Source organism: Callithrix jacchus, chromosome 11 (genome assembly GCF_049354715.1).
Source record: "Callithrix jacchus isolate 240 chromosome 11, calJac240_pri, whole genome shotgun sequence".
NCBI lineage: Eukaryota > Metazoa > Chordata > Mammalia > Primates > Cebidae > Callithrix > Callithrix jacchus.
This window is the reverse complement of record NC_133512.1, coordinates 63,866,417-63,894,186: the sequence shown is the minus strand read 5'-3', so window position 1 is coordinate 63,894,186 and position 27,770 is coordinate 63,866,417. Positions and strand designations below refer to the sequence as shown.

The window sequence follows — 27,770 nt, the reverse complement described above, 5'->3', positions numbered from 1 at the left end:
CAGTGTTTAAACTATCAACAGTAATAAGACATATCAGCATTATGTAGTTTCTAATATGATGCAATGAGAAGGGCCTATCACCTTTCTAGTAGTATTATCCACAATCCCATGATCTTAAGTGAATCATGATAAAACATCAAATTCAAATAAAGGTATGCATTACAAAACATTTAGCCAATAATATACAAAACTCTCAAGGTTATGAGAGTCATAGAAAGTGAGAAAATGCCAAATTTTGAAGAAGACTAAAATGGCGTAATAGCTAAACTTGATGTGGTAATCTGGATTCAATCATGAAACAGAAAAATGATAATTTCAGAAAATATGGTAAAATATGAATCAAATCTATGGTTTAGTTAATAGTATTGTACCAATATTTAATTCTTAGTTTTAATAGTTTTACAATGCTTCAGTAAAATACTAACATTACTGAGAGCTTAGAGAAAGGTATTCATGGAGTCTTTGCACTATCTTTTCAACTTCTCGAACAAATCTGTAAGTTTAAAATCAGTTTAAAATAAATGTCTTTTTTAAATAAAAAGGAATGGATCTTTTCTTTTTGATGTTTAATTTGCATTCACATTATGTACAGAAAAAATTTTATTCACTAATATTCAAAAATAGCTTTTAAAAATATAGTGTTTTAGAATAGTCGTAACTAATTTGGTTACAGAACTAAAAAACCACATTTCCTGAATCAGTCTAATTGACTATGAATTAATTTGTAGTGAAACTGAGTAAAAACTCTAGATATAATTCTTTTAGAAAATGAATTTCAGGATTGTGCACTTTCCAATAGCCACCTCTATCTCTCTGCTTCTAAATGGGGTCTTATGGTAATATATATAACCAAGAGCATAATAACTAAATTAGTGTTAGCTTACATGGAAAAGGAGAATCCTAAAAAAATATTGCTAGTATATTTGTTCAGATTCCTTGCTCTGTTATACATAGAGTAAAAACTATATTTTTCCAAGGTGCAGCATGGTAAAATTAAACTAAAATTCTATGTAAATTAAACATTTTTATTTATCAATGATTTTTTTCTCATAGATATTATACCAGGAAATTATATTCTAAAATTATTCATGGCTACTGTAAATTAACCTGAGGTTATTTCTAATAACATTTTAAAAACCCTCTTTAAATGTCCCTCTTTTACAGCAGAAAGTCAGACAGGTCGTAAACCTTGGAAAAGCAAAGTTTGACATTGGTAAAGGTTTGAGAAAAATATTATACTTTCTGAATAAGAGCAATTCTGTAAAAGGAAATAGTGTGTGGTGAGTTAGAAATATTTTTTCTAACTCATCACACAGACACACAGTGATACACATTCATATTTACTCCTCGATTCAATTAAATTTTATGCATTTGGTGAACAATCATTTTTTTCCAGATTTCCACAGGCACAGATTAACACATAAATCACATTTTCTTTGAGAAAAGGAAAGTGGGTCTTTCAGGAATTAGTTTGAGAGAGAATCACATTATTATTATTATTATATAATTAAAAATATACAATTTCTCTTATAAAATTTAAGTAATGACTTAAATAAATCATAATAAGCAAAAAAAGTTAAATCCCTACATAAATTCCAATTATAAAAGGAACTCAATATTACTCTAAGTGACCAATATTGAAACCTACTCCACATAATCATCATCTCCATGTACATAAGCAAGTCATTTTACTAAATAGTAAACAACAATTCAGGAGAACTTTGAAATATTTCTACTGAAAATTATTCACCAGAGCAATTCAGGAAGAAATCAGAGAAACAGGACTGAGTTGTGGATGAATGTTACTAAAAACAAAATATATTACCTAGATCAGGCTGTATTAGTCTGTTCTCACACTGCTGTAAAGAACCACCTGATACTAGATGATTTATGAAGAAAAGAGGTTTACTTAACTCAGAGTTACAGAGGCTTAATAGGAAGCATGACTGGGAAGCCTCAAGAAATTTTCAATCATGGTGGAAAGTGAAGGGGGAGCAAGCACATCTTACCATGGTGCAGCAGAAGAGAGAGAGAGTGTGAAGGGAGAAGTGCTACACACTTTTAAGTCATCAGATCTTGTGATAACTCACTCACTATCACAAGAACAGAAAGGGGGAAATCACCCTCATGATCCAATCATCTCCCACTGGGTCCCACCCTCAACTTTGGGAATTACAACTTGAGATGAGATTTGGGTGAGGATACAGAGCCAAACCCTGTTACAGGCTCACAGTCCAGGAGAAACTAAAATAAGAAGTATACTCTAGCTGGAGTTTGTTTGTTTGATTGTTTTCCTGAACCACGTAGATGTGAATTCAGACAAATCTCCTATGGGTGTAGGATTATAATATTTTCTATTTATTTTTTCTATTTCTATTTAATTTTCTATTATTAAATAGAATAGAATTTAAAATTCTATTTATTTTCTATTTCTATTTAATTTTGTTTTACTAACTCTCACACATGTCAGTACAGTTACTTTATAGTCATAATTCACATTTATCATAGTTTATTCTAAATACCAAGCTTGGGTTTGCAACTTGAGAAAACACCATGAGTTTTTACTTGGTTAAAACCAAGAAACTTGTACAAGCATTTTTTAAAAAATTAAAGTTTATTCTCAGTGTTATTGTTGAAATTTCAACACTAAAATATTCTAGCTGCTTCTTTGTTGTGGAGCTTTGTGAAATACCATTGACAGATTTTATTGAGTTTTCTATAATTTTGCTCCTGAGTTCTTTTTCCTTTTTTAAAAATAAAAATCAGTTATTTGAGAGTCTTTTACTCTATTGTAAGTTTCTCCATAAACATTTACCTTTACACATTTTATTCTTTTAAATTCTAAGCTCTTTTTAAAATTGATCTATTAATATAAATGGAAATGTTCACCTACTGCTAGCATAATCACATTTAACCAGCTTTATTATAATACTGTCAAAAATACTATTTGAAATGCTATTTTATATAACTGCCATAATTTTCAGAGATACATTCTTGTTCCTGGTGCCAGTCTCTGATTTATTCCACGTTTGCATGGGTCCTTCACTGATGAAACTATCAATGTCCATAGCTTTCCTTATTTATACTTATCCCATGTTCTTAACCTTGGTTTCATTTGTTCAGAACCAGTTCTTACTGGTGCTGGATGCCATTATGTTTCTAAACTCTAAATCAAGTGATATGTAGTTAGTTTCTTATGTAGAACTAAGCGCCTCAAAACTGCTTCTGTATTTTGCTACCGGGAAGAGCCATAGGCTGGCCCTCTTATATCAGGTAATGAGGTTCTCTGATATGTCAAAACTTTTGACTAATTATGTTAAAAAAAAACCCTCCAAAAAATTAGTTAATATTATTGTCTGCTTTTGTTCCCTAAAACAGGGTTCTCCAATTCCTGGCCAACAGACCAGTACCAGCCTGTGGCCTGTTAGGGACCAGCCACACAGCAGGAGGTGAGGTTTAGATAAGCCAGCATTACCACCTGAGTTCAGCCTCCTGTCAGTTCAGTGGTGGCATTAGATTCTCATAGGAGGGTGACCCCTATTGTGAACTATCCATGCAAGGGATCTAGGTTTCCCACTCCTTATGAGACTCTAATTAATGCCTGATGATCTGAGGTGGAACAGTTTCATCTTGAAACCAACCCTCCACCCCTTCCTGTTGCCGAAAAGGATGGGGACTGCCACCCTAGAGCCTTTCTAGGATGAGAGATGTATCTTGAAAACTTTGTTTTAGGATCACCAGGTTTTCTTTCTTTCTTTCTTTCTTTCTTTCTTTCTTTCTTTCTTTCTTTCTTTCTTTCTTTCTTTTTTCTTTGTATCCTTTTATGAGAAGATGGTGCTATTTCTCATTTCCAACCCTTTAAAAAATTCAATTCCACATACTTTATTTGCTCAGATTAGAAAAGTGGGTTCAATGACATTTTGAACATATTTCAAAATGATATCTTAAATAGAGATTTCTAAATCAAATTTACTTTCTGTAGATTACTTGATTCACAAAGACCCATGGTAGTCATGAATATAAAGGGTCCAGCTCTCATTAAACTAATAGCCATAAATCTTGAGGAAAAAAGAGGCAGAATACAAGAAGTAAAAGAAGAAGAAAGAGAATAGCAAAGGAGAGGAAAGAAAAACAATTGATACTTTCTAATTCACTCTGAGAACTTTTTTTTATTCCTAAGGGGAGAAGATCCTGTATAATTAATATGGATTTAGCACAGATATTAACCATTGTATTTAGTACTTTAAAACAAATTATAGTTAGAAGCTAGGATCCTGAGTGACACTTTTAATTGGTAGTGTCATTTTCACAGCTGTGTTTCCAGTATTAGAGTGAGAGGTAAAATCCAGAATTTCACAGTTTATTGCTTATTACACTTGCAAGCAGTCAGAAGCTTTTCACAGTCAACATGATTGAATAGAGAGGAAATGTAATACTCAATATATTGCAGCTTGTAATTTATAATTTTAAATCTCTCTCTTTTATTTCATATAAATTTGTCTTCAATTATCTTATAGTTTACCCTGATTCATTCTTTCCATGAAATGCCATCTCTGATCTTGTTCTTGTTCTCAGATTGAAAGGTCTTTGCCCATCCAGTCATTTGTTATTTCATTTATTTTACTGGGATTGTTGAAATGACAAGTGCTAGCCAACTTCTATAAAATTGATTGATAGGAAAATTATGAAGATGACTTGAACTAGCACGCTAAAAATAACTCACTAAAATAACTCTAGTGTCAAAAGGCCTTAGTAATGTCCTCTAAAAATTTGTTTACTTTAAAAGATAAGTTTTATCCTGGATTTTTTAAGAAAGTAGAGCTAAATTTAGAGGACTAACACAAAGATTTTTAGCTTTATTTATGTATTAAAACAAGTTGCATCATTTAATGTGAACTATAGCAATCTAAAAAAGGCAAAATAATCAGAAATAATTATTATCCAAACTCAAATATTTAATCAATAAGAAATATCACATATGTGAGTTTACATTTATTGTAAATTCAGGTTATTGTTTGTTTTTCCTCTCTCTGAAATTTACTTTATTTTACTTTTATTTTGTTGTTCTACAAATAGCTCTGAATTAAAGAACACAAATAGTAACTGTATTCTCAATGAATACAATGTGAAAAGAATTTCATAGTCCTCCAAAATACCTGAAACACTGTGATTGCTTTATTCTCAGTCACTTTAGAGATGCTCATATGAATCTCCTGAAAATATCCAGTTTCCTAAGTATAAAAGTTAAATTTTGTTGAGTATATAACCACCCCAACTTGCATCTTCTTTTTTCTTGGAGATGGGGAATTCTAGCTATGTTGCCCGATTTGGCCTCTAACTCCTGGCATCCAGAGATCCTCCTGCCTTGGCTTCCCACTAGCTGGGATTATAGGCATGAGCCACCATGTCTGGCTCCAACCCTTATGTCTTAAATCAATTAATATTATTTTGCTACAATTCTGTGAGTTCACTGGGAAGTTCTATATTGGGCCGCTCAACTGATCACTGGTTAGCAGGCAGCTTGGTTGGGGCAAGATGGTCTCAAACATATGATACCTCAAACATGTCTGGCAGCTGGCTCAATGTCAGCTGGGTGATGAGTGTGACTTGGCTAGTGATCTTCATCATGCAGAGGCAGTTTGACTCATCACACAGTAGAATTTAAAGAGTTCCCTGGAAGAGAAAGATCAGGTATGATGCAATGCGCAAGCACTTTTTCGTCCTCTGCCTGTGCCACACTTACAGCGATTAAATCACATGATTAAGTCATGAGTCAGTATGATAATGGGACACCAGGGCAGAATAGAAGGGTGGGTCATTATGGCCATTCTGTAAACTTATTTTTATGTTTATTGTAGATATAAAATTGCTAAAGGAATTTGCCAGTTTATTTATTTATTTAATACTTTATCAAAATTTAAACTCTTCTTAATTGTAGCATATAGCCTGGAAGCTGGGGCTTTTAGTACTTTTATTAACTTTGCAAAAATTAAGCCTCACATGCCAAACAATGGCAATGTTATAGATGACAGATTTCTTATTCTCTGAAGACAATCTTCATTCTACAAGATCTTATATGACTATAATTCTAACATGGTTAAAAAATTAACTCTGAACTACTGCAGCTAAAGGAGGATGTTTAATTCCATTAAAGTTGCAATAATGCCCACACAATTGCCTAACGAAATTGCCATTTTAAGATTAGATACAAACATTTTATCAATTGTAATTGAAAAAATGGTTCATACAACTCCTTCCTCTTTCCTTTGGCAAAACATGGGCAAAATAACACAGTAGGCTCTTCATTTATAAAGGACAGAGCATTTTAAGGGTCACATGAAGCAAGAGAGAACAATGTTTTTAACTAAGAAAACATTGTTTCCTCTATGTAATTGTTCAAGTTTTACATAGACAAAGAATTTATTTTATTCCTGGACACACACACTATATTTCCTGTATGTTTTGCTTATGTGGCGAAGTTCAAGTCTCATAAATGAAATGTAAACAAAATTTATGTATGCCATTTCTTGCCCAAGGCTTCTAGAAAGTGAATGAAAGATGTATGAAAATCACTGATTAAAAATGAACATTAGCACTTTCTTATTAAATAAGCAATATATTGTACTTGGGAGTTTTTGTTATTCAGCCTTGCTCACTCTCATAATAAGTAGTTCAATGGAAAGAGTTCAAAATTGGAAATCAAGATGATAGTCTATTTCTATCATGATTTGATAGCATGTCATAAAATTCTTACCATTTTAAAATTTTGTTTTCTCATTTATAGAAGTTGAGTTCTAAATGATCTATGAATTCTAGTTTAAAATAATGTTTGAAATGGCTTCACACATACTATTAAACCATGACTGTATAAAAATAATGTTTGCCTAGCATATAATATTAACATAGAAAACATATTATATGATATTAACATTGAATTTATTCCAATGCAAACATTAGTATAGCTTTAGAGAACATTGTAGGTATAAATGACATATTTCACTGCTACTGCTGAGGCTTAGATGTTAAGCCAAAATCTGTTTTTACTTATTATTTATTATATTAGTAGGATTTAATAATTATATTAATGTACATCCAATCAATAAAGGCTATATATAATAGATCCACAACTAGCATCATAATCAACAGGGAAAATTTCAAAGGTTTTCCTCTAAGGTCTAGAATAACAAAATATCAAAACTTCTATGAAGTATAGTACTAGAAGTTCTAGCTAGGCAATTAGGCAAGAGAAAGAAATAAAAGGCATCCAAAGTGGAATGGAAGAAGTTAAATTATCTTTGTTTGCAGATGACATGGTCTTATTTATAGAAAACCTTAATGATACCACCAAAAAAACCTGTTAGAACTAATTTAAAAATTCAGTAAACTTGTAGGATATAAAATCAACATATAAAAATGAGTAGTGTTTCTGTATACTAACAGTGATGTATCAAAAAAGGAAACAATCTGATTTATAGTAGCTGGGATAAAATAAAGTACTTAGGAATCAATTTAACCAAGGAGGTGAAAGATTTCTATACTGAAAAAGATGAAAGAAATTAAAGAAAACACAAATAAGTTGAAATCAATTACATGTTTATGGATTGGAAGAATTAATATTGTTAATATGTCCATACTACTAAAAACAATCTGCAGGTTAAATGCAATGTCTGTAAAAATGCCAATTAAATTATTCAATGAAATAGAAAAACAACCCTAAAATTTGTGTAGAACCACAAAAAATCCTGAATAGTTTATTAGTCTGTTCTCATTTGGCTTATAAAGACATACTCAACACTGGGTAATTAGAAAGAAAAGAGGTTTAATTGACTCACAGTTCTACATTTTTTGGGAGGCCTCACAATCATGGTGGAACAGCAAGGGGTGTATTACATGGCAACAGGCAAATGAGAGCTTAGGCAGGGGAACTTCTCTTTATAAAACCATCATATCTCCTGAGACTTATTCACTATCAGGAGAACAGCACAGAAAAACCCACCTTCATGATTCAGTTACTTCCCACTGTGTCCCTCCCAGGACATATGGGAATTGTGGGAGCCACAATTCAACATGAGATTTGGGTGGGAACACAGCTGAACTATATCAATAGCCAATACAATTTGGAGTGAAAAGAAAAAAAAAAGCTACAGATATCACACTACCTGACTTTAAAACACACTACAAAGCTATAGTAACCAAAAGAGCTTGGTACTGGTGTAAAAACAGAGACACAGAAAAATTGAACAGTATAGATAACCCAGAAAATCCACACATTTATTGTCAACTGATTTTTGACAAAGTTGACACAAACACTAAATGGGGAAAGGACAGTCTCTTCAATAAAATGTGCTGGGAAAACTGAATATCCACAAAAAAAGAATGAAAAAAAAAAAAGAAGTAATCTTCGAAGAACTAACAAGTAATGCAATTGAACTGATAATTAAAAATTCTTCTAACAAATATAAACTCAGGCATAGATACCTGTATGTCAAGCCTTCTCCAACATTTACAAAACTTAGAAAAGGAAGGGATAGTTCCCCCTTGGACTATATAAGGTCAGTATATATTACATCCTTATACCAAAACCAAAGAAATAGCAAGAAAACAAAAAAGGTGCAGAATAATACCTTTTAGACAAAAATTCTCAACACAAGATTAACAAACCATATCCAGCAACATGTAAAAAGTATTATACAACATAGAAAATTGAAACTTATCTGAGAAATTCAAGGTTGGTTTAACATATGAATATAAATTATTTTAATGCACCACAGTCAGAAAAAAACAAAATCTGAATAATTATATAAATAAAGACAGTTTTATGAAATCAGTGCTTTTTAATGACAAAAATATTCAACAAACTAGGAATTGAAGAAAACTTCCTTAATGTTTTAAATGGCATCTATGAAATACTCTCAGCTAGCTAAGTGTGAAAGGCTAAATACTTTCTCCATGAGATTTGGAACAGGATAAGAATTTCTCTCTTTTCACATTAAATAAGAAACATAAAATAAAAGTCATCCTGATTGAGAAGGAAAATGTAAAACTATTTCTATGTGCAGATAAAACGATTTCAAATGGAAAATTCTTTTTTTTTTTTTTTTTTTTTTTTCGGTGGGTTGGAAGGAGAGACAGGGGTTTATTCCCATTGTCCAGACTGGAGTGAGTGGCACAGTCATGGTCACTGCAGCCTCAATTTCCTGGGCTCAGGTAGTTCTCTCACCTTAGCCTCTCGAATAACTGAGACTACAGACATGTATCCCCAGGCCCAGCTAATTTTTGTATTTTTAATAAAGATGGATTTTATCATATTGCCCAGACTGAACTCAAACTCCAAGGTTCAAGCAATTCAAGCAGTCTGCCAACCTTGGTGTCCCAAAGTGCTGAGATTACAGGCATGAGCCACCATACCTGGTTACAAATATAGACATTCTTAAAAATATTCAAATGTATAAATTAGTTCAGCAAAGTTATAGGATAAATTTAAATACAAAAAAATCAATTGCATTTCTATACACTAGAATGAATAAATTTAAGAAAAAAATCATTTACAAAAATTCCTAAGTGGAATTCCTCGATAGTATACTATGCACTTGTTTAAGTTTGTAAGAAGCTACTCTTTTTCATATAAAAGATTAGTAGGTCACTTATTATTTCTATAAGGGACCTATGACATGCTAGGCTTACTTCGAAATACGCTTCAAGGAGCTTGAACAAAAGCAATGAACAAAACATACAACATTCCTTTACTCACATAGAACTCTTTACTTGTGAGAAGACAATAACAAAATAAGCAAATAAAATATATCAAATGTTTGAAAAATGTTGTCAAAAGCACAATGCAGAGAAAAAAAAGGGAATAAAAAATGCTGGAGATCAGAGCATTCTTTCTAGTAGGGTGAAGGAAGACCTTTGGGAGTGGAGACCTGTAGAGACAAAGCTTGAGGCTATTTGGAGGAAACACATTCTCAATGTTCCTCATCAAATATGAAGCATATTCCTTAGAGAGGAGCAGAGACCACCTGGCCCACAATAATTCTAGGGGTCACAAAGTTTTACATTTTAATTTCTTGTAAAATTAGAAGAAAAAAATGAATGTAATTAAAAGAATATATAATAATACATTCAGCCTGGGTTATACTAATTTTTTCAAGTAAAATGAAAATATAATTTTAATATTTTTTTTTCTGTAAAAAGGGGCTCATTTAATCCTATGTGCAGGAAATTGTAATGCATCCCAGATAAGAATCAGAGTGAATAAGGGAGGGTGAGGTACAGGTAAAAATTCAAGTAGCTGTGGTGTTGGTGGAAAAGATCACAGAGGTCTTTAAGGTAATATGAATTATATTTGGGCCATTATCATGAGAGAGAGAAGAGTCAATTATAGAATTATAAGCATGACAACATTTTAGAAGGATCATTATTACTGCTCTGTACAGAGTAGATTGAAAGGACAATGATTTATTGAAGATATTAACAAAATCAAAGTGAAACTGTCCTCAGCAGGATGGTTCTAGCAGAGAACATGTGAGGTGATTGCATTTATAACTTAGTATCAACAGGATTTGCTAATGGATTTTGTCTGGGACTATTAAAGAGTACAGACAGATGTTCTTTACTCTATTTTTAAAAAATAATAGAATAAAACTGTGATCAATTTCTAGATGCCTACTCTTAAATTCTGCAGTAAAAGATGACAACTTCTTTCCTAAAATCTTTATTTTTAGCACCAGCTTTCTTTTCTACCTCCCGACAAATGAATGTACAAGTAAAAATAAAAGTGTGATAGTGGCTGAGTAATGATACTAGAAACAGTGCATAAATCTTAGATGTTTTTGTTTCTCCACTCAGGAGGCATTTTTAGAGGATGGAGGTATGTTAAGAACATTAACTCTTCATTTTTCTATAATAATGTTAAAAGCAATTACAGTGAATATCAGATGTCAAAATTAATGTTGGATGCCAATGATTTTCAAACATATACAATGCCAACATTGCAGAGAGAATGAGAGTTTTCAGAATGATGTGTGTGGTAGGCATTTTCCATAGAAGATATTTGGCAGACAAGTTGGTGATGGGAGAAAAGAAAGGAGTGTCCCCTAGAACTGATTCACAGACTGCCTGATAATGTCTAAAATGTATGCTGAGGATGGGCTCTGCTCCATTATAATTCATGGGTTACTGTCAGTAAAGAATGTAATTTGCTTTGCTTTCATAATAAGTGATTCTTTGATCCATCTTATTTTCTTCTTCTTCTCCTCCTTCTTATTTTTTTGGTAATAAATAATAGTATACACTATGCGAGTCAGTTTCACTGGGGAAGGAAATGTCTAGAATAGAAATGCTACCTCCCTAAAATGAAGATCAAAGTTTTAACTGTGTAAATATTAACAGAATACTTAACCAGCCGAGCCACAAAATAGACTCAGTTTTGTTGTAAAAACTAAGAATACAACCAGAATGACACTTAAATCTTAAAGTTTGCTTTAATAATAGGTAAGTATGTGAGATAGTTGTAGCATATAGGAGATTGTGTCAAGAGATTATAAATTTACATTGTTTTCTGCTTAGTAATGTGAATACAGGGGAAAATTCCTCCAAGGGTTGATACTCTAAAGCCTAATGATATCAATAGGTCATAGGAATTTTATTATCTTATTGTAATTCTACCCAATGGTGAAAATAAAGGAGGATACTTTACAATACTGGGGCATTCAGTCTTCTAAATGAGATAGCTTCAAACCAGTTTCTGCCTGTTATGCATGATTTTGCTACATAGTAGAGTCAGCTTTGGTTTCCAGCTTTTCTCTTGACCTGATTAGCTTAACTCAGTATTTAAATTTTATTTATTTATTCATTACTTGTTCCTGTCAATTTTCCTAAAAGATTTCAGGTGAGCTTAACTGAAATGGCCTTAACAGAACCCTAGGTTTTGCTTCTATTTTTAATTCACAAATCATTGACACTTCTGTATAAGATGGCCTTATCAGAGCTCTAGAAACTTTTGTTTTATAAATTATATTTGTATTATTTATCCTGAAATGTTCTCTGTGCAAATCTACATGCAATTTGATGTTTCAATGGAATTCTTGGATTTACATGTTATGCATATCAATATTTCTCATTATTTGAATGTTCTTATATATCTGCTACTAAGAAAGAAAACATTCCTTAAAAGTAAAATATTAAAAATAGTTTCTGATAAAAAAAATTATTTAGTAGTTAATATGTTAATTGGAAAAGATTCTGAGAAAGAAGGAAAAATTAACTGTAACACCCAAGATAACATCTGAAAATATTATTTACTGTAATAAGTGTATCCCTCTGTGAATTTAGACAGGTGAAGTTTAAACTATATTTGTGTTAGCGCAGTGGTTCTCAAACTTTAACTTATTTTAGAAACTCCTGCAGAGTTTCTTGAAACACAGATGCTGGGGTTTCTGTGTTTCTGATTCAATAGATCTGGGTTGGTTTTGGGAATCTGGTTTTCCAACGAGTTCCCGGGAAGATGATGCTGCTTACTTAGGCACCATATTTAGTGAACCACTCATATAGAGATTATAGCAATGCTTACAATTATTATATAGCTTTATTATCTTTTCCTAAAGAAAGGCACCAGCTGTAATTTTAATTTCAGTCATACCATCATATAACACTATATGCAAGCTCTTTTCAAGGTCAGTCTATTGTCGGCGGCTAAATTTGTATGTTGAATACAAAGCATATTGTGTCTAAGGCACATACTACACACAAAGAGAAAAGACTTGTCATGACAGGTTTTGGTTGTTTTATTGTGCTTATTCTAAGTAATGTAATTCATTTTATCATATAAGCAAAACCAGTTGACAGTAGGTAAATTAATAGATAATGGTAAATAGTTATACAACCAAGTGTATAACTTCTCCACACTTCCAAAGGTAATTACTTTAAATGTTGGCATTTAACATTACATATATTTGTATGTGTATTTTTACATATATTACATTATATATTATTCTAACCAAACTTATGTTCTTATCACACTGTAACTATTTAATTATATTTTCCTGTCTATATATATATATATATATATATATATATATATATATATATGTTTTTTTTTTTTTTTTCTTTACAGACAGAGACAGAGTCTCACTCTGTTGCCCAGGCTAGAGTCCAGTGGCATGATTTCAGCTCACTGCAACCTCTGCCTGCTGGGTTCAAGCAATTCTGCCTCAGCCTCCTGAGTAGCTGGGACTATAGGGGTGCATCACCATGCCTGGTTAATTTTTTATATTTTTAGTAAAGATGGGGTTCACCATGCTGGCCAGGCTGGTCTCAAACTTCTGGCCTTGTGATCTGCCCACCTCGGCCTCCCAAAGTGCTGGGATTACAGGCATGAGCCACTGTGCCCAGCCCAAAATATATAACTTTTAAATACTTAAATAGTGATTCATCATAGTAATATATGAAAATTATTTCTCTATCATATTTTGGAATTTAATATTTATATTATAATTAACACTTTATAGAATACTTTTTTATGTTTTAAATTAACAAATAGTAATTATAAATATTTATGGGGCACATAGTGATATTTTGATATAGAGAATGTATACTGATAAAAGGGTAATTAGCATAGCCATCAAACATTTACAATTTCTTTTTTCATGTTATATAAATGTTATTGTTATAATACAATTTTTTTGTTATACTTTAAATTCTGGGGGATATGTGCAGATCTTGCAGGATTGTTACAATATTTTGTGTTAGGAACAATCAGAATTCTCTCTTACTAAACATTTGAAAATACATAAGAAAATTTTAACTATACTCATACTACAGTACTAAAAAACATTAGAATTAATTCCTTCTTCTAGGTCATTTTGTATCCTTTAACCAACAACTCTCTTTCTCTCACCCCTGCTTCCCAGCCTCTGGTAACCACTATTTTACTCTCTGCTTCTATGAAATCAATTTCTGTAGCCTCCACATATGAGGGAGAACATGCGTCTTTCTGTTCCCACAAAACACTTAACATAGTGTCCTCTGGGTTCAATCATGTTGTCACAAATGACAAGATTTCATTCTTTTTTAGGGCCAAATAGTATTCCATTGTGCACATGTACCACATTTTCTTTATCCATTTATGTGTTGATGGACACTGATTCATTCTATATTGGCTATTTGGAACAGTCTCTTAATTATGTACTTGTTGCTATGCCTGGAAAAATATCTACAAAATGCTACAGCTCTGTCTAACCTAAATGATTTAAGCAAGACCCTTGTGGAGTCTAAAACTCTCTTTGAATCAAAATATGTTTTTGTAGTGTGTTTATGGGACTATATATGAGGGTTAAATCTCTTGCTAGTACGTGTCTTTTTCTATCTAAGATTTCCAACCATGAAATAGCCATGTCAATTTCTGAATAATAATACTATATTTCTACCAGTCAGTGAATATTTAGTACAGTTCTGCTACTCAAAACAGTTCCTCCATCACAACCTGGATACCATTTGTCTTAAGGAAATTAAACTCCCACTTAATATTTTTTATTTATAATACTTTCATGAAGGACAGATAAGGTGCACATTACCATAAGGCCAGGGATTTTTGACAATAAATCATGTCAGGATCATGTCAGGTAACAACTAATTTAGCAATACTTCTGGCATGTGACATGTCTTCTAGCCACATCCTTTTATACTCATGAGGAATGAGTATTTATATATACTTAAAACTGGATTTTTTTTTTTGTTTTTCTTATTTAACTCTTGGCAAAACCTTTACATTTTTCTACAAACAAAACATTATATATTTATAACAAATTTCTTTCATCTCAAAACTCAACATGACCCCTGCTCTTCTTCATTTATTATACCCACTGAATTAGACAAAGACCCTCTCTGTTATTTGTCCTGATTTCATTACAATAGTGCTGTTTCTTCTGATGAACTTTGTCCTTAAGAACTTGGAACTGGTTTGAGAACCAATATAAGAGCATCAGGATTCATCTGACACCTTTGTTTCCATCTAAGCTCTGAAAAACAAACCTTGAGCAGTGACTGACACACATTAAGGATACAACCAATATTTGTTAAATGAATAAATAATTTAAACACTATTAAAAGTTAGCAGATGTTTTACTTTAACAGAAGTAAACTGTTTCTAAAAATCATAACCTGTTATTAACTAGATTTAAAATGTTATTGCAATCCTATTATAGCAATATTTTTTCCAAAAATACCTCCACTATCTAAGCTTATCACTAATTAACCATATGAACAAATATTTTATCTTTGTATATTTTAGCAAAAGAAGGTACTCAAAAATCTCGTCTAGCCACTCAGTCTAGGATATGTCTCCTACCTTCTATATTAAAATCTTTCCAACGTTTTGTAAATCTCATTTGTATATTAATAACACCTGTCTAGATTCTATGCTGTAGGACTGATGAGTTTATTGGATGGTTGTCCTGGTTCCTGATTTCAATTTCACCCTGAATGCTGTGTCTCCTTATCCACTTCAGTCTATGAATCTGCAGGGACTTGGCCATTTGTTGACAAAAAAGTTTTGGTCTGCATCTTTCATTCAACTCTCTCTCATCTCAGAGAGGACAACTTTAACCTTCAGTGAACATTAGGTTCACTTGGTTTTCAAACCACTGTTAATTTATATGTTAATTTAAAGATTACATATTACCTGTTCTCATTCACAGGTGGGCGTTGAACAATGATAATACAGGGAGGGGAGCATCACACGCTGGGGTCTGTTGGGGGGTGCCATGGGAGGGACAGCGGGTTGGGGTGGGTAGGTCTGGGAGGGTTAACATCAGGAGAAATGCCAGATGTAGGTGATGGGGGATGGAAGCAGCAAACCACATTGCTATGCCTGTACCTATGCAACGATTCTGCATGATCTGCACATGTACCCCAGAACCTAAAGTACAATTAAAAAAATTACATATTCCCTGAAAGAATTTGAAGTACTTTATATAAAATACCTATGTAAATCCATTACAAAATACAGGTTTAATGTATAATCCAAATATGTTATATAACTCTCAAATTTATTTAACACAAAAAATAATTATTGTCTTTCACATGCAAAATTCATAATGAACAGTGGATATTGGTTGCTAGAAAAGAGAAAGGTTGACTTTAAAGAAAAACATCATCCTGTGATGATTATAACACATTTTAAATGTCTCTGTGTGTCTATGTTTAATATTATAATAGCATTTATAGAAAAAAATAGGAACAATTTAGATGTGTTGAAATTCCTGGGTTTAAAATAGTAGTGATCCTTCTGTCATAAAGCATGTGCTGTTCTTTGGCAGTGGGCATAAAAATATTGCCTGGCCACATAAAATTATTCTATTTTGAAAGTATAACGTTCATTTCAGTATCCCAACTTCAAGTGCAGGGCTTAAGATTATTTTGTCATTTTTAGAATAAATATAAAATTCAGTTGGCTTACATCCATATTTCCCCCAAGATACGCAAAAGAGTTCAAATATGAAAACTGAAATAACATTCTATTTAAATTTTTGTGAGTTAATAACCGCAGGAGATTAAGGAGGAATAAATACTTTGGCCAAATGCTATTGCTATGTTGAAGTTTTGTTTTAATGGAAGTTTGATTTTTTTCTACTGGTAAATTATGTAAGAACCAGGGTTTAAATCTGAGCCCTGAAACTTATGAATTTCTTTTTAAAATTTTTAGTCTCACTTGTGTATTTTTAAGAATGCATAAAACAAATTCCTACTTCATGGAATGTTGTGAAGATTAAATTAAATGTTACATGAAATGATTTTTCTAAATAGCATAAAGCATTAGTTATAATAGTATTTTTTCAATATCTTATTTTATTGACATCTGGTCCTACATTTTCAAGCAATGTTACTAAAGCTACTTCTTTACAAAAAAAAAAAAAAAAAATTTACAAACACACAGAGAGAAAAATAATTCCAAAATTTTAAAAAGGAAATGGCATGGATTTTTGAGGAACATGTGTAAATTATTCAGTCTAGAGAGAAGAGGCTATGAGAGGAAGTAGTCTGAAATACAGATAGGAAGGTAGGAGCCTTTCTCTCAGGCCCATTGATGAGTAAATATTTTCCACATAGACACTGCATCTTCCAACTCCAGAAACTGTGCTGTATATTATTTTTCCCCTACTCCTTGAGTTTCAATGGGTCATCTCTCCCACTCTGAGCCCGTGATTGTCTCAACAAAATTCATTAATTACTTACATTAACATAGAATCTACAAAGAAAACGTTAGCTTCTCATATCTGCAGGCAGCTGCCACATTTTAATTTAAACTCCATCATGTTAATTAATACAATCCAAATGTATGGCTTCTAGAAGTTCATCTCTATGGCCATCTGTTAAATTTAAATCTTTCTAGTATAAGAATTTAACTTCTAATTATCTTAACATTTTCACAGCTACAAAAATCTCACCTTGCATGTAGTAGCTACATAAGATATGGTTATTAAATTGACTTTTAAATTTTGCAAAGTGTATTACCGTTTATACTATATATAATTAGTAAATTTTATCATTGCTATATCATTCAGAGGCACACATCATTTATTTTTACAATTAGTGGAATAGAGGGAGATTTTGAAAGGTATATTTGGTAATGTACAGTATATGCTAGAATTTCATAAACTGACATATATACATAAATTATGAATATTCACATGAATTACAGAGCAAAGGTCTGTAACTTACGGAGAGAGACTACAATTCTGTGAGAGGATCATTAGCAAGGTCACTTGCTTACAAAATGAACCACATCTACAATTAAACTTTTATCAGGAATAAAACTTACATTTTGGTCCTAATATTTTTAACTTCTCTATATTTTAATGAGTTTTGAACTCATTAAATGCTATATGCAACTTATATATGCTATATGCTGACTCCACTGAACCACAACATGAATAGATGAACTTAGTGCCAAAAAATATCAGTTTCTAATTAGTGACATCAGCTCTAAGTTTACAAAGGAAAGATAAAACAGAACTCACATTTAAACATTTTTTTAAAATATGAAGATTCTTAATACATATCATCGGAGTTTCTATTTAGTAGTGGCACAAAGGGCTTCTCATAGGGGTATGTGTATACTTCTAGAAGGATGTCAGATAAAACTTTTTGTTTACTAATATGCAATAATATTTTGTTGTTGCAAGAAGATATAGATATTTGGGGGTTTATGAGTATATATTCTATGAGTATTCTAACTTTTAAATCTGTATTCTAACTTTTCAGTATTAGGGAAAAAATTAGTTATATTTTTGCACGGTGTATTTTATGTCCAACTAAATTTAGGTTCAAAATCCAGTTTAAACACAGACTTCTTGTCTAATAGTGAGCAAATCAAGACATTCTCTTGGTTTTTCATATGTAAATTAGCAATAAAAAATTACTTAGTAGCTCTTCCTCATAATGAATGAAAAAGTTTGTTGAAGACATGTAAAGCCACTGGTGCATAGAAAATGCTGCATGAAGTATTATTATTATTCTTTGAATTGTGAAAGTTGTTACAAAAATATGAATGCTACAATAATAATTTAGATAGACAAAAAGAAATAAGTACCAAAAGATTACATATGGCGCTTACATTTTTCTGAAAATTCAAAACAAATAATGCTAAACTAGGTATTTTTTAAAACAATAAAATTTTTTATTAAAATACAGACAGACATTAAAGCAAGTAAATAAAAAGACATCGATTCAGGATTATGTTTATGTGTGGGGATATGGGGACAGAACAGGACAGGAACATGCAGAATATGTAAACAAGTGCCAACATTTTAGTCTTCGTATGATATAACTAGAATATTAGCAGTAATTTTGATTTAGTCTGTTCTGTTTACCTAAGTTCCATGAAAATTACAAAAGAAATATAATTAAATTGCTATGAAGGAAAATGATATAACAAGTGACTGGAAGAGGAATGGATAAACATATTTTAATATGTCTCATAAAATAATAAATTCAATATTATATCCAAGTGATAGTTGTTGAAAACTCTCTTCAAAAGTCCTTAAAAAGAGTATTGTAGCTCATTGTGCCTAGATGAAGACATTCTCTGTAAGTTACCTGGATGTTCAGAATCAGACCTGATCCAGGGTAATAATATTTTTTGGAATTTGGATTCCTAAGTCTAAAAAGCTTAAAAAAAGGATGATGTTCAACTAAAGATATCTTGTCATAAATGAATATATTTCAGCAATTGCAATGCATTGCTTTAAGATAGTTCTTATCCAACAAACCATATGAATGACTCTGAACCAAAGGATTTCTTCTAACAACAAGATAGTTTTACTGAACTTATTTTATTACAATCTGTGCTATTCTTCACAAATTATTTCCATTAGGGCATCCGATTACACAAATACATACTTTGTAGCCCAGAGGATCATTTTTTAAATTGGTAAATGACATATATTTTAAGAATGAATGATGACAAAAATTATTTTAAAATGTTTTCCTTTTTTAGATCTTTATTTTGCAGGGTTTTTTTTTTTTTTTTTTAGTCTCTTAGCTACTGACATTTGAAGCCAGAAATTATTTGTTATAGAAGACCATCTTATGCATTATATGATGTTTAGCAGCATTTCTGACTTCAGTTCACTAGTTCCCACCAGATATGACAACCAAAAAATATCTTAGATATGGCCAAATGTCCAGTTGCAGGGAGAAATTGCTTCTATCCTAATTGAGACCAACTACTACAGTGATTAGATGATCAGGTAAACATGTTCAAGTACAGAGAAGAAAAAGAGCCAAATATAAATGCAGTTACAGGGTTCAGAAAAATGGGTAATATAGGGTTGAAGAAAACATGATAGGTTTTTCCCTAAATTTCTATAACTTACATTGCTAACTCTAGACACAGCTTCAAAATGAGGTATAATAGAGAAAAGAGTTAAAAAGACAATTTTAGATAGATAACCAGGGAACTATAAGGCACTAGTTTCTACCATTCAGAGCTCATTTTGGGTGATCTACTCAACTGAGATGAGATGTGGCCCCTGGGACTAGAACAAAGTCCATTCACTTCCATGGCCAAATGCTTTGGGTCACCCTTCTCTGCTCCACCTAGAGTATTATTTAGCATAACATAACTATTTATGAAAAGTTATGGCTTAGTTTTTAGAGTAATAAGCACAACTCAGTTTTATATCAGATAAAATATTACTCCAGAAAAGTAAAAAGAAACCCTCTAAATAAATTTTAAAAAAATAAATAAAACAAGATTAGAGTATGAAGAGCTTCTCAAATATTAGAACATTTACTTATTACAAAGATAAATATTGGACACCTACACTATACCAGGAACTGATCTATATGTGGATGTACAGCAAAGAACAACAACAAAATCTACTTACAAAACTTACTGTTCCTGTAAAGACAGACAAAAAAGTAACTAAGTAATATAGTATGTTAATAGCTATGTAGAGAAATAAAGCCAAGGACATGAAGTGCTAGGGTAAAGGCATCATAATTTTAAACAGAGCATTTATAAAATCACGTACTAAGGAGGTAGTGTTACACAAAGACCGGAGGAAATTGAATGAGACAATCATGCATTTATTGGAGGAAACAACCAGGGCAGCAGTTTATTATTAAAGTGCACCTGGAGTATGCAGAGACCAGCAAGTAAGGCAGAATTGCTGGAACTGACAGAACATGAGGGAAGATAGTAGATTATTAGATCACAGAAGTAACTCTGGTGCTGTAAAGTTTATTATAAGGATAGTGAGCTTTTAGGTGGGAAGAGTGGAGGGTTTTAAGCAGAGGTTGAAGATCTGATGTACATTGTGTGCCTCATCTTGGCTGCTGTTCTGTTGATAGTAGATGGATGAAGGGTCATGGTCAGAAACAGGATTACTACTCAAGAAGTATTGCAATAATCAAGTGAAGCATTAAGGAGGCCTACATCTGAGTTGTAGCAGTAGGGTGTATTAGTCCATTTTTATGCTGCTGATAAAGACATAGCAGAAACAGGACAACTTACAAAAGAAGGAGGCTTAATTGGTCTTACAGTTCCACGTGGCTGGGGGAGCCTCACAATCATTGTGGAAGGCAAGGAGGAACAAGTCATGTCTTACATGGATGGCAGCAGGCAGAGACTTGTGAAGGGGAATTCCTCTTTATAAACTATCAGATCTTGTGAGACTTATTCACTCTCACAAGAACAGCATGGGAAATACTTGCCCCCAGGATTCAATTACCTCCTCCCACAGCATGTGGGAATTCAAGATGAGATTTGAGTGAGGAAACAACCAAACCATATGAAAGGATAATGAGAAAATGTTGAATTCTGGATATTTTTTTTAAAGTTAAGCCATTTATTTGCTGATGAATTGGATGGGGGATGTAAGAAAAATCTTTAACAAGGATGACTCCAAAGTCCGTGGCCTTACTATTAAGTGGAGTTGAAACTGTCAATTAGGGAAGATAGCAGATGAAGCATATTATAGGAGAAAGAAGAGGCATTTAGCCTTTGGTATATATTAGAAATTCTTGCTAAACTTCCAAATGTAATTTTCAAGGAGGTTGTTCAACATAAATCTGCTTGTCAGGGTATAAACTACGTTTAAAGCCAAGGTCTTGATGAGATAACAAGTAGATGGGAGAGTGTGCAGATCGAGAAGATGTTTAGGAATTGAGCCCTGGAACTCTCCATCATTATAGAGAGAAAAGTAAGAAGGAAGAGAGCCAGATTATGTAGTGTCTTAACAATGAAGTGAACGAAGTGCTTCAACGTTAAAATGATAAACTTTTTCAAATGCTGGTGATAGTTTATATAAGATAAGGAATGATAAATCAACTTTAGATTTATCATTTGAAAGTATTTGTTTAGCCCAACATTAAGATTATGTTTTGTTGTAAGTGAAAACCTGATTAAAGTAGAATTATGAGAAAACAGAAAGAGAGAATTTGAAGTGAACATATGTCATAAATTTGAGGATTTTATTCTAAAGGGAAGCACAGAAATAGAATAGTTGCTGAAGTGGAAGTAGAATAATGAAAGTGATTCAAGAAAGTAAAAAAGAAATGGAATATGATGGAAATGACTTAATGGGTAGAGAAAAATTGATTATGTGCGAGTTAGAGGGGAGAATTCTGGAATAACATCTCTAAATAAGAAAGGAGAAGGAATAGGATCTGGTTCCTAAGTGGAGAAATTTGACCTAACCAAGAGCAAGAACCTTTATATTCTTAATTACTAAAAGAAACAGAGTAAAAAGGGTTCAGGAGCATATACAAGTGTAAATAGCTGCCATATGGAAGATTAAGGATATTCTCTTCTAATTGTTTCTCTTTTCTCAGTAAAAAGTGGAGCAACATTATTGAATTGGAATGAGGATGAGAAAGGTATTGATGGCCTGAGGAGTGAAGAAGTCAGAATTGTCTGGAAGAGGAAGACAATAACTGATTAGAGAAATGTAGTGGGATTGCTAGACAGCATAAACCAGCTCATGGATGCTCTAATCACTCTGTTTTTCACTCACCACATTCAGTTCCATGGAAACATGTTTGGAGTAAATGACACTTTGCATCAAAACATGGCTTACACTTTTCTTGACAAAGCTAGGAGGGGCAAGGAATTAAGGGAATGTGCAAGGCCTAATTATAATCATTGACTGTGAACTTTAAAATGAGGAAGAAAGAAAGTGAGAATGTGAACCTATATACAGTCTACTACATTTTATTTTGTAGTAGACTGTATATAGAATGTAGAATGTGAACCTATATACAGTCTACTACATTTCATGTTTGTGTTCCATTGACTACTTATATTTAGTTGACTCTGTATTCAATTTTCTTTTCTTGATATATATATTTATTTTTTTTGAACACTGTATATTGTAGAACTCTGGATTCTATTCCCTTTCTTTGAGTGTCTTGATTCTTATTAAAGTGGATGTTTATCTACTGATTATTCATTTGAATTTCTGTAAGCATCATTTTTAATTTTTTTGAATAGATATTAATCATGTGTCAGGTCTTATGTGATAAAAGCTTTTTTAAATTTATATATATTTACAGGGTAAATGTATATGCATGTATTTGATCATGATAAGATCAGGGCTTTTAGTGTACTCATCACCAGAGTAGTGAACATGGTACCCAAATGGTAATTTATTAATCCTCAGTCCACTCTCACCTTTTGTAGTCAATATCTGTTATTCTACTATTTATGTCTATGTGTACCTGTGGTACAGCTCCCACTTGTAAGTGAGAACATGCAGTATTTGATTTTCTGTTTCTGAGTTTATTTTACTGGGGGTAATGGCCTCTGTTCCATCTAGATTGCTGTAAATCGTTTTATGGTTCCATCTAGATTTATTCACTTTATGGTTGCATAATATTCCATGGCATATATGTACCACATTTTTTTAATCCTATCCTCACTGATAGATGGGCTGATTCTATAGCTTTGTTATTGTAAATAGTGTTTCAATAAACATACAAGTGCAGGTATCTTTTCAATATGATTTCTTTTTCTTTGGGTAGATACTCGGTGGTGCCAATGCTGGATTGAATTATAGTTTATTTTTGGTTTTTGGGGAAATCTCCATATTATTTTCCATAGAGGTTATACTAATTTACATCGCTACCATCAGTACATATGGAGTTTCTTTTCTCCATATCCTTACAAACATCTGTTGTTTTTAGATTTTTTAAGTAATAGCCATTGTGACTGGTGTAAGATGATATTTCATTGAAGTTTTAATTTGCTTTTCTCTGATAATTAATGATGTTGAGCATCTTTTCATATGTTTATTGGCTGCCTGTATGTCTTCTTTTGAAAAACGTTCATTCATGTCCTTGGCTCAGAAAAAAAAACTAACAAATAACTTAATTTTATGGTTTTTTAGTGTCAATTTACAGAGCTCATTATATTCTCCAAGCTATTCAGGACTAATTTTTCAAATTCTGTTCCCCATAGATATCTTTTTAAAGCCTTGTTTTAAGCTCTGTTGGGGTGGATCTAATGCAGTTTATACTCTGGGAAATCCTTGCTTCTATAGAGAAGATTTGCTCTTGTTTTAATTGGTCTCTAGAGGTATTCAGGAGGTGATAATGAGATCTCTCCAATCAGGCAGGACCAAAATTTAAGTGTTCCTAAGATAGCTCCCTACTCTAGCATTTTTGTTCTGCCCTCAACCTCATAGCAGCTACTATGGATTCTATTCTCTTTCCCAAGGAAAGCCTTGGGAAGTTTACTCTGTGCATGTTAACTCAGCCCTCAGACATAACTGTGACCACCAAACAAAGATTAATAATCATAATTTAATTATTGTTACTTGAATGAGTATAAAATAATATTATAGTTTAAATAAGTAATTTATTGGTTATCAATATAAATTAATATATTTTTATTTGGGATTTTTAAATTTTATGCTATTGATTTTTGGTTCAGAAATATTTTACATTTTATAAAAATTGGCCAAATATTAATTGATTTTTTTATTGTATTATACTCAACTAAATGAGTAAAATTATGTTAGGACTAATGTCCACTGATAAATAACATAAATACTTTTATGAAAATAATTTTTGGATAACCAATAATTTTCTACTTAAATTTAGCTTCATTTCAATACACATACTCTTTCTATTAAAATATCAACCAATAATTTATCTAAAGCTTAACCACTTGACTGATGGTTCCAATTACTTCTATAAAACGTTATTAAATCAAGAGAACAATTAAAGTATAAAATGTATTTACAGGTTTTAATATTCTATATTTATATATTGCGAAAATCCCAATTAATACCTATTCACCAATTGTATAGTTTTAACTCTTGAAAAATGTATTGCTGGGCTTTTTTCATAAAATGTACATTTTTGGAAACATGATCTCAGCTGAAAATGTGTCTGTCTCTATAATCTGCCAATCTTTCTGATGGGTAAAACGTGTGGTAGATTATTGTTCTAATGTGATCTTAATAATAAATCTGAATGATTTGTACACTTTTTACATTCTCTTGATAATTATAAAATTACTCATTTATATTCCATTGAAAGATCTTACAAACAAGAAATAAATTTGCCCCCAAATTAATATAAGTATAAAACAATTTTATTCTGAAGATGCATATAGATATTATAAATAATAACCAAATATTTCTGTAACATAGCCCACCAACAGCTAACTTGCCATCCAGTCAATAATAAAAATTTGAAATTTATTGCCTTGACTTAGAAATTAAACATAATTTATTTTTGGTTTAGTTTCTTTCTAACTATAACTTGTATTCAAAATACTGTCCCTCCTTATCTTACTTCCTCCCTTTCTTACTGTGGCCTCTTCTCGTTTTTTCCCTTTTTTTCTTCTTTCTTTTCTTGTCATTGAATTTCCTTTAAGTAAGTTGACTTTCATTTTGCAGGAAAAGTAAAGCTCTCCGGGATTCATCATTGTTCCTCTAAACAGGACTAAATTCTTGACATACCAACTTAAAATGTCAAAAGACATGGCTGTTGACACTAAGAGCTCTACCAAACGTTAGGCAAGACAGAGAGGAATTAAATAGAAATCATGAAAAATTATAAAAGTTAAAATATATCAAGTTATGGAGAAACAAGATGTTTTACTATAGGTGTCAGCATAGATTCATGCAGAACATTGTCCTCAACATCTCAAACATTTTAAGATATCCAACATTGGATCTGTTTTCTTAATCCTTACTTGGCCGCTAAAACAAAAATCCCTCCAAATTTATAGGTCAGCATTTTCCTCATTTTATTGTATCAAAGATCAAAATAAAAACCATGAATCTTTTCACTAAAGTAAGAAATACATTGAATGTCACAAAGATTATAGGGTAACCAATATGCAGTTCATTATTAACTATAGACAGAACAGTCTCACCTTTTGTCTTCTTTGGCAATAGGACCACCACATTCCACTCTTTTTCTCATCAATGTTGAGAAATCACCTTAGGTTTGAAATTCAGATAGAAAAGAGAATAAGACACTATCGTTCTGCTGATAATTTGACAAGTAGATGTGGCTCCTCACTCTTGTTATTCCAACAGCTTTTGCTTGTAAATGCCTGGACATCAAAAGGGCTACAGATCAAAATGTCTCCTAACCTCAAATCAATCATTTGCAGGTCATCCCATACAATTCCGTGGGTTGGATTTAAGAAGCTAGCATTAAGAAACACTACCGGTTGTGGCAACATCAAACCATTAGATTGATAATGTATGTCAAAATAAAAATTATGACTACAATCCCATAACACGTTGGGCAGATAAATGAAGAACAGGATACTGTAAAGTGTGAAATATCAGATTGAAAGTATAAAAAGGTATAATATTAAATTCTATTATGATATGTAAAGGACACACATTGTTAAGAGTAGTCACCAAAAATATTTTTAAAAGGTGCAAATTAGAGGACAATAATGGAAATAAAACAGTTCTCTAAAAACTAATAATTCACTCTTTATAGAACAGATTATTCAATGCACTTTTTATTTAAAGAGTTAATACTTTTTAAAACAATTTAACATTATTAGAAATAGTACTTTTCTCATATATCGTGTGATATCTTTTTAAATTATTTATTATTATACTTTAAGTTCTGAGGTACATGTCCAGAATGTGCAGGTTTGTTACATAGGTATACACTTTAACTGGAAAATTTTGCACTCAAATGGTGAATTCATTGAGAGGATACTGAGGAATTTCAAGTAATTCCCGAAAGGGTTGTATTATCTAACAGCAAGAAGGATGGGGAGACAACTGTGACTCAGGAACAAAGAGATTAATTTTTCTACTATCTTTTGCCCTTTTTCTCCATGAGTGGTCATGATCAGTTTCTGTCAGTGTAACCTGGCTTCAAAACAAGAAAAGTAACTGTATAATATTCCCACTTCTCAACTCCCAAAGCAGCCATTTACAAAGGAGTGATCTTTTCTTGATTCGATGCAAACAGTCATGAAGAAGAACTCTTTTTTTAATTTTTATTTTTATTTCCCAAACCCAGGATAATTTCTGTAGAAGGACTCTTAATTGATTAGTTCGGATTGATGCTGTTAAAGTATGCCCCCATCTGGCAGACAAAATAAACTCCCCATGGCTGAGGTGATCAAAGTTAAAGCAGAATCAGCAGCCATGGCTGGATGAGGGAACAATCCTGTACTCTGTGTCCGGAAAAGATGTAAAAGTGTCCAAGGATCTCCCCTGTGCCATCAAGTTAACCCAGTTCCTGATGTCAGTGCCAAGATAAACTGCAGCTGGAAACCACCCTGCAATGGTTTGAAAAAAATATCTGATAGACATTTCTGGTTTGGGGGTTGGAAACCATTCATTCAAGCACTACTATTTTGACCAATCACAACTGAACAAGTTTGCATCCTGCATTTGCATAATCAGACATGATTGAGAGCAAAAGCCAGAACTTCGCTTTTTTAAACTAGACCCTTTGTTTTTCAGAGAGCACACTGTCACTTGTACTGGAGGTTGTGCCTCCCCATTCTGCAGATTGCTTTTTTAATAGAATATATAAAGCCCTCCCCTGTTCCTCTGCACGCTTCATGTTTGTTGTTAATAATAGACTATGTCACCTATGGACAAATTAATAATGGCCATAAGGATGGTGCCATGTGAAAATGTACAATTTCTAATGGAAATCGAAAAGCTGAAGTAGTAATAGGATCAGTTAACCACAAAAAGGAAAAGGATTTTTTCTAGAAAACAGTTGAGGGTTAGTGAATTGTGAGCCTAACAATAGTAATCAAGTACATG

The 27,770-nt window shown here is 32.2% G+C and overlaps 1 protein-coding gene across 1 annotated transcript in view; it reads right to left on the bottom strand.

Annotated features, from left to right (window-relative positions):
* The window catches only part of LOC118143569 (uncharacterized), a 434,544-nt gene extending 409,109 nt beyond the window's left edge, over positions 1–25,435 (bottom strand). Inside the window, exon 1 of the mRNA XM_054236957.2 lies at positions 25,303–25,435. Coding sequence (XP_054092932.1) covers positions 25,303–25,435 — 133 coding nt within the window. The remainder of the gene's footprint in view (positions 1–25,302) is intronic.
* Between the last annotated feature and the right edge of the window lie 2,335 nt (positions 25,436–27,770).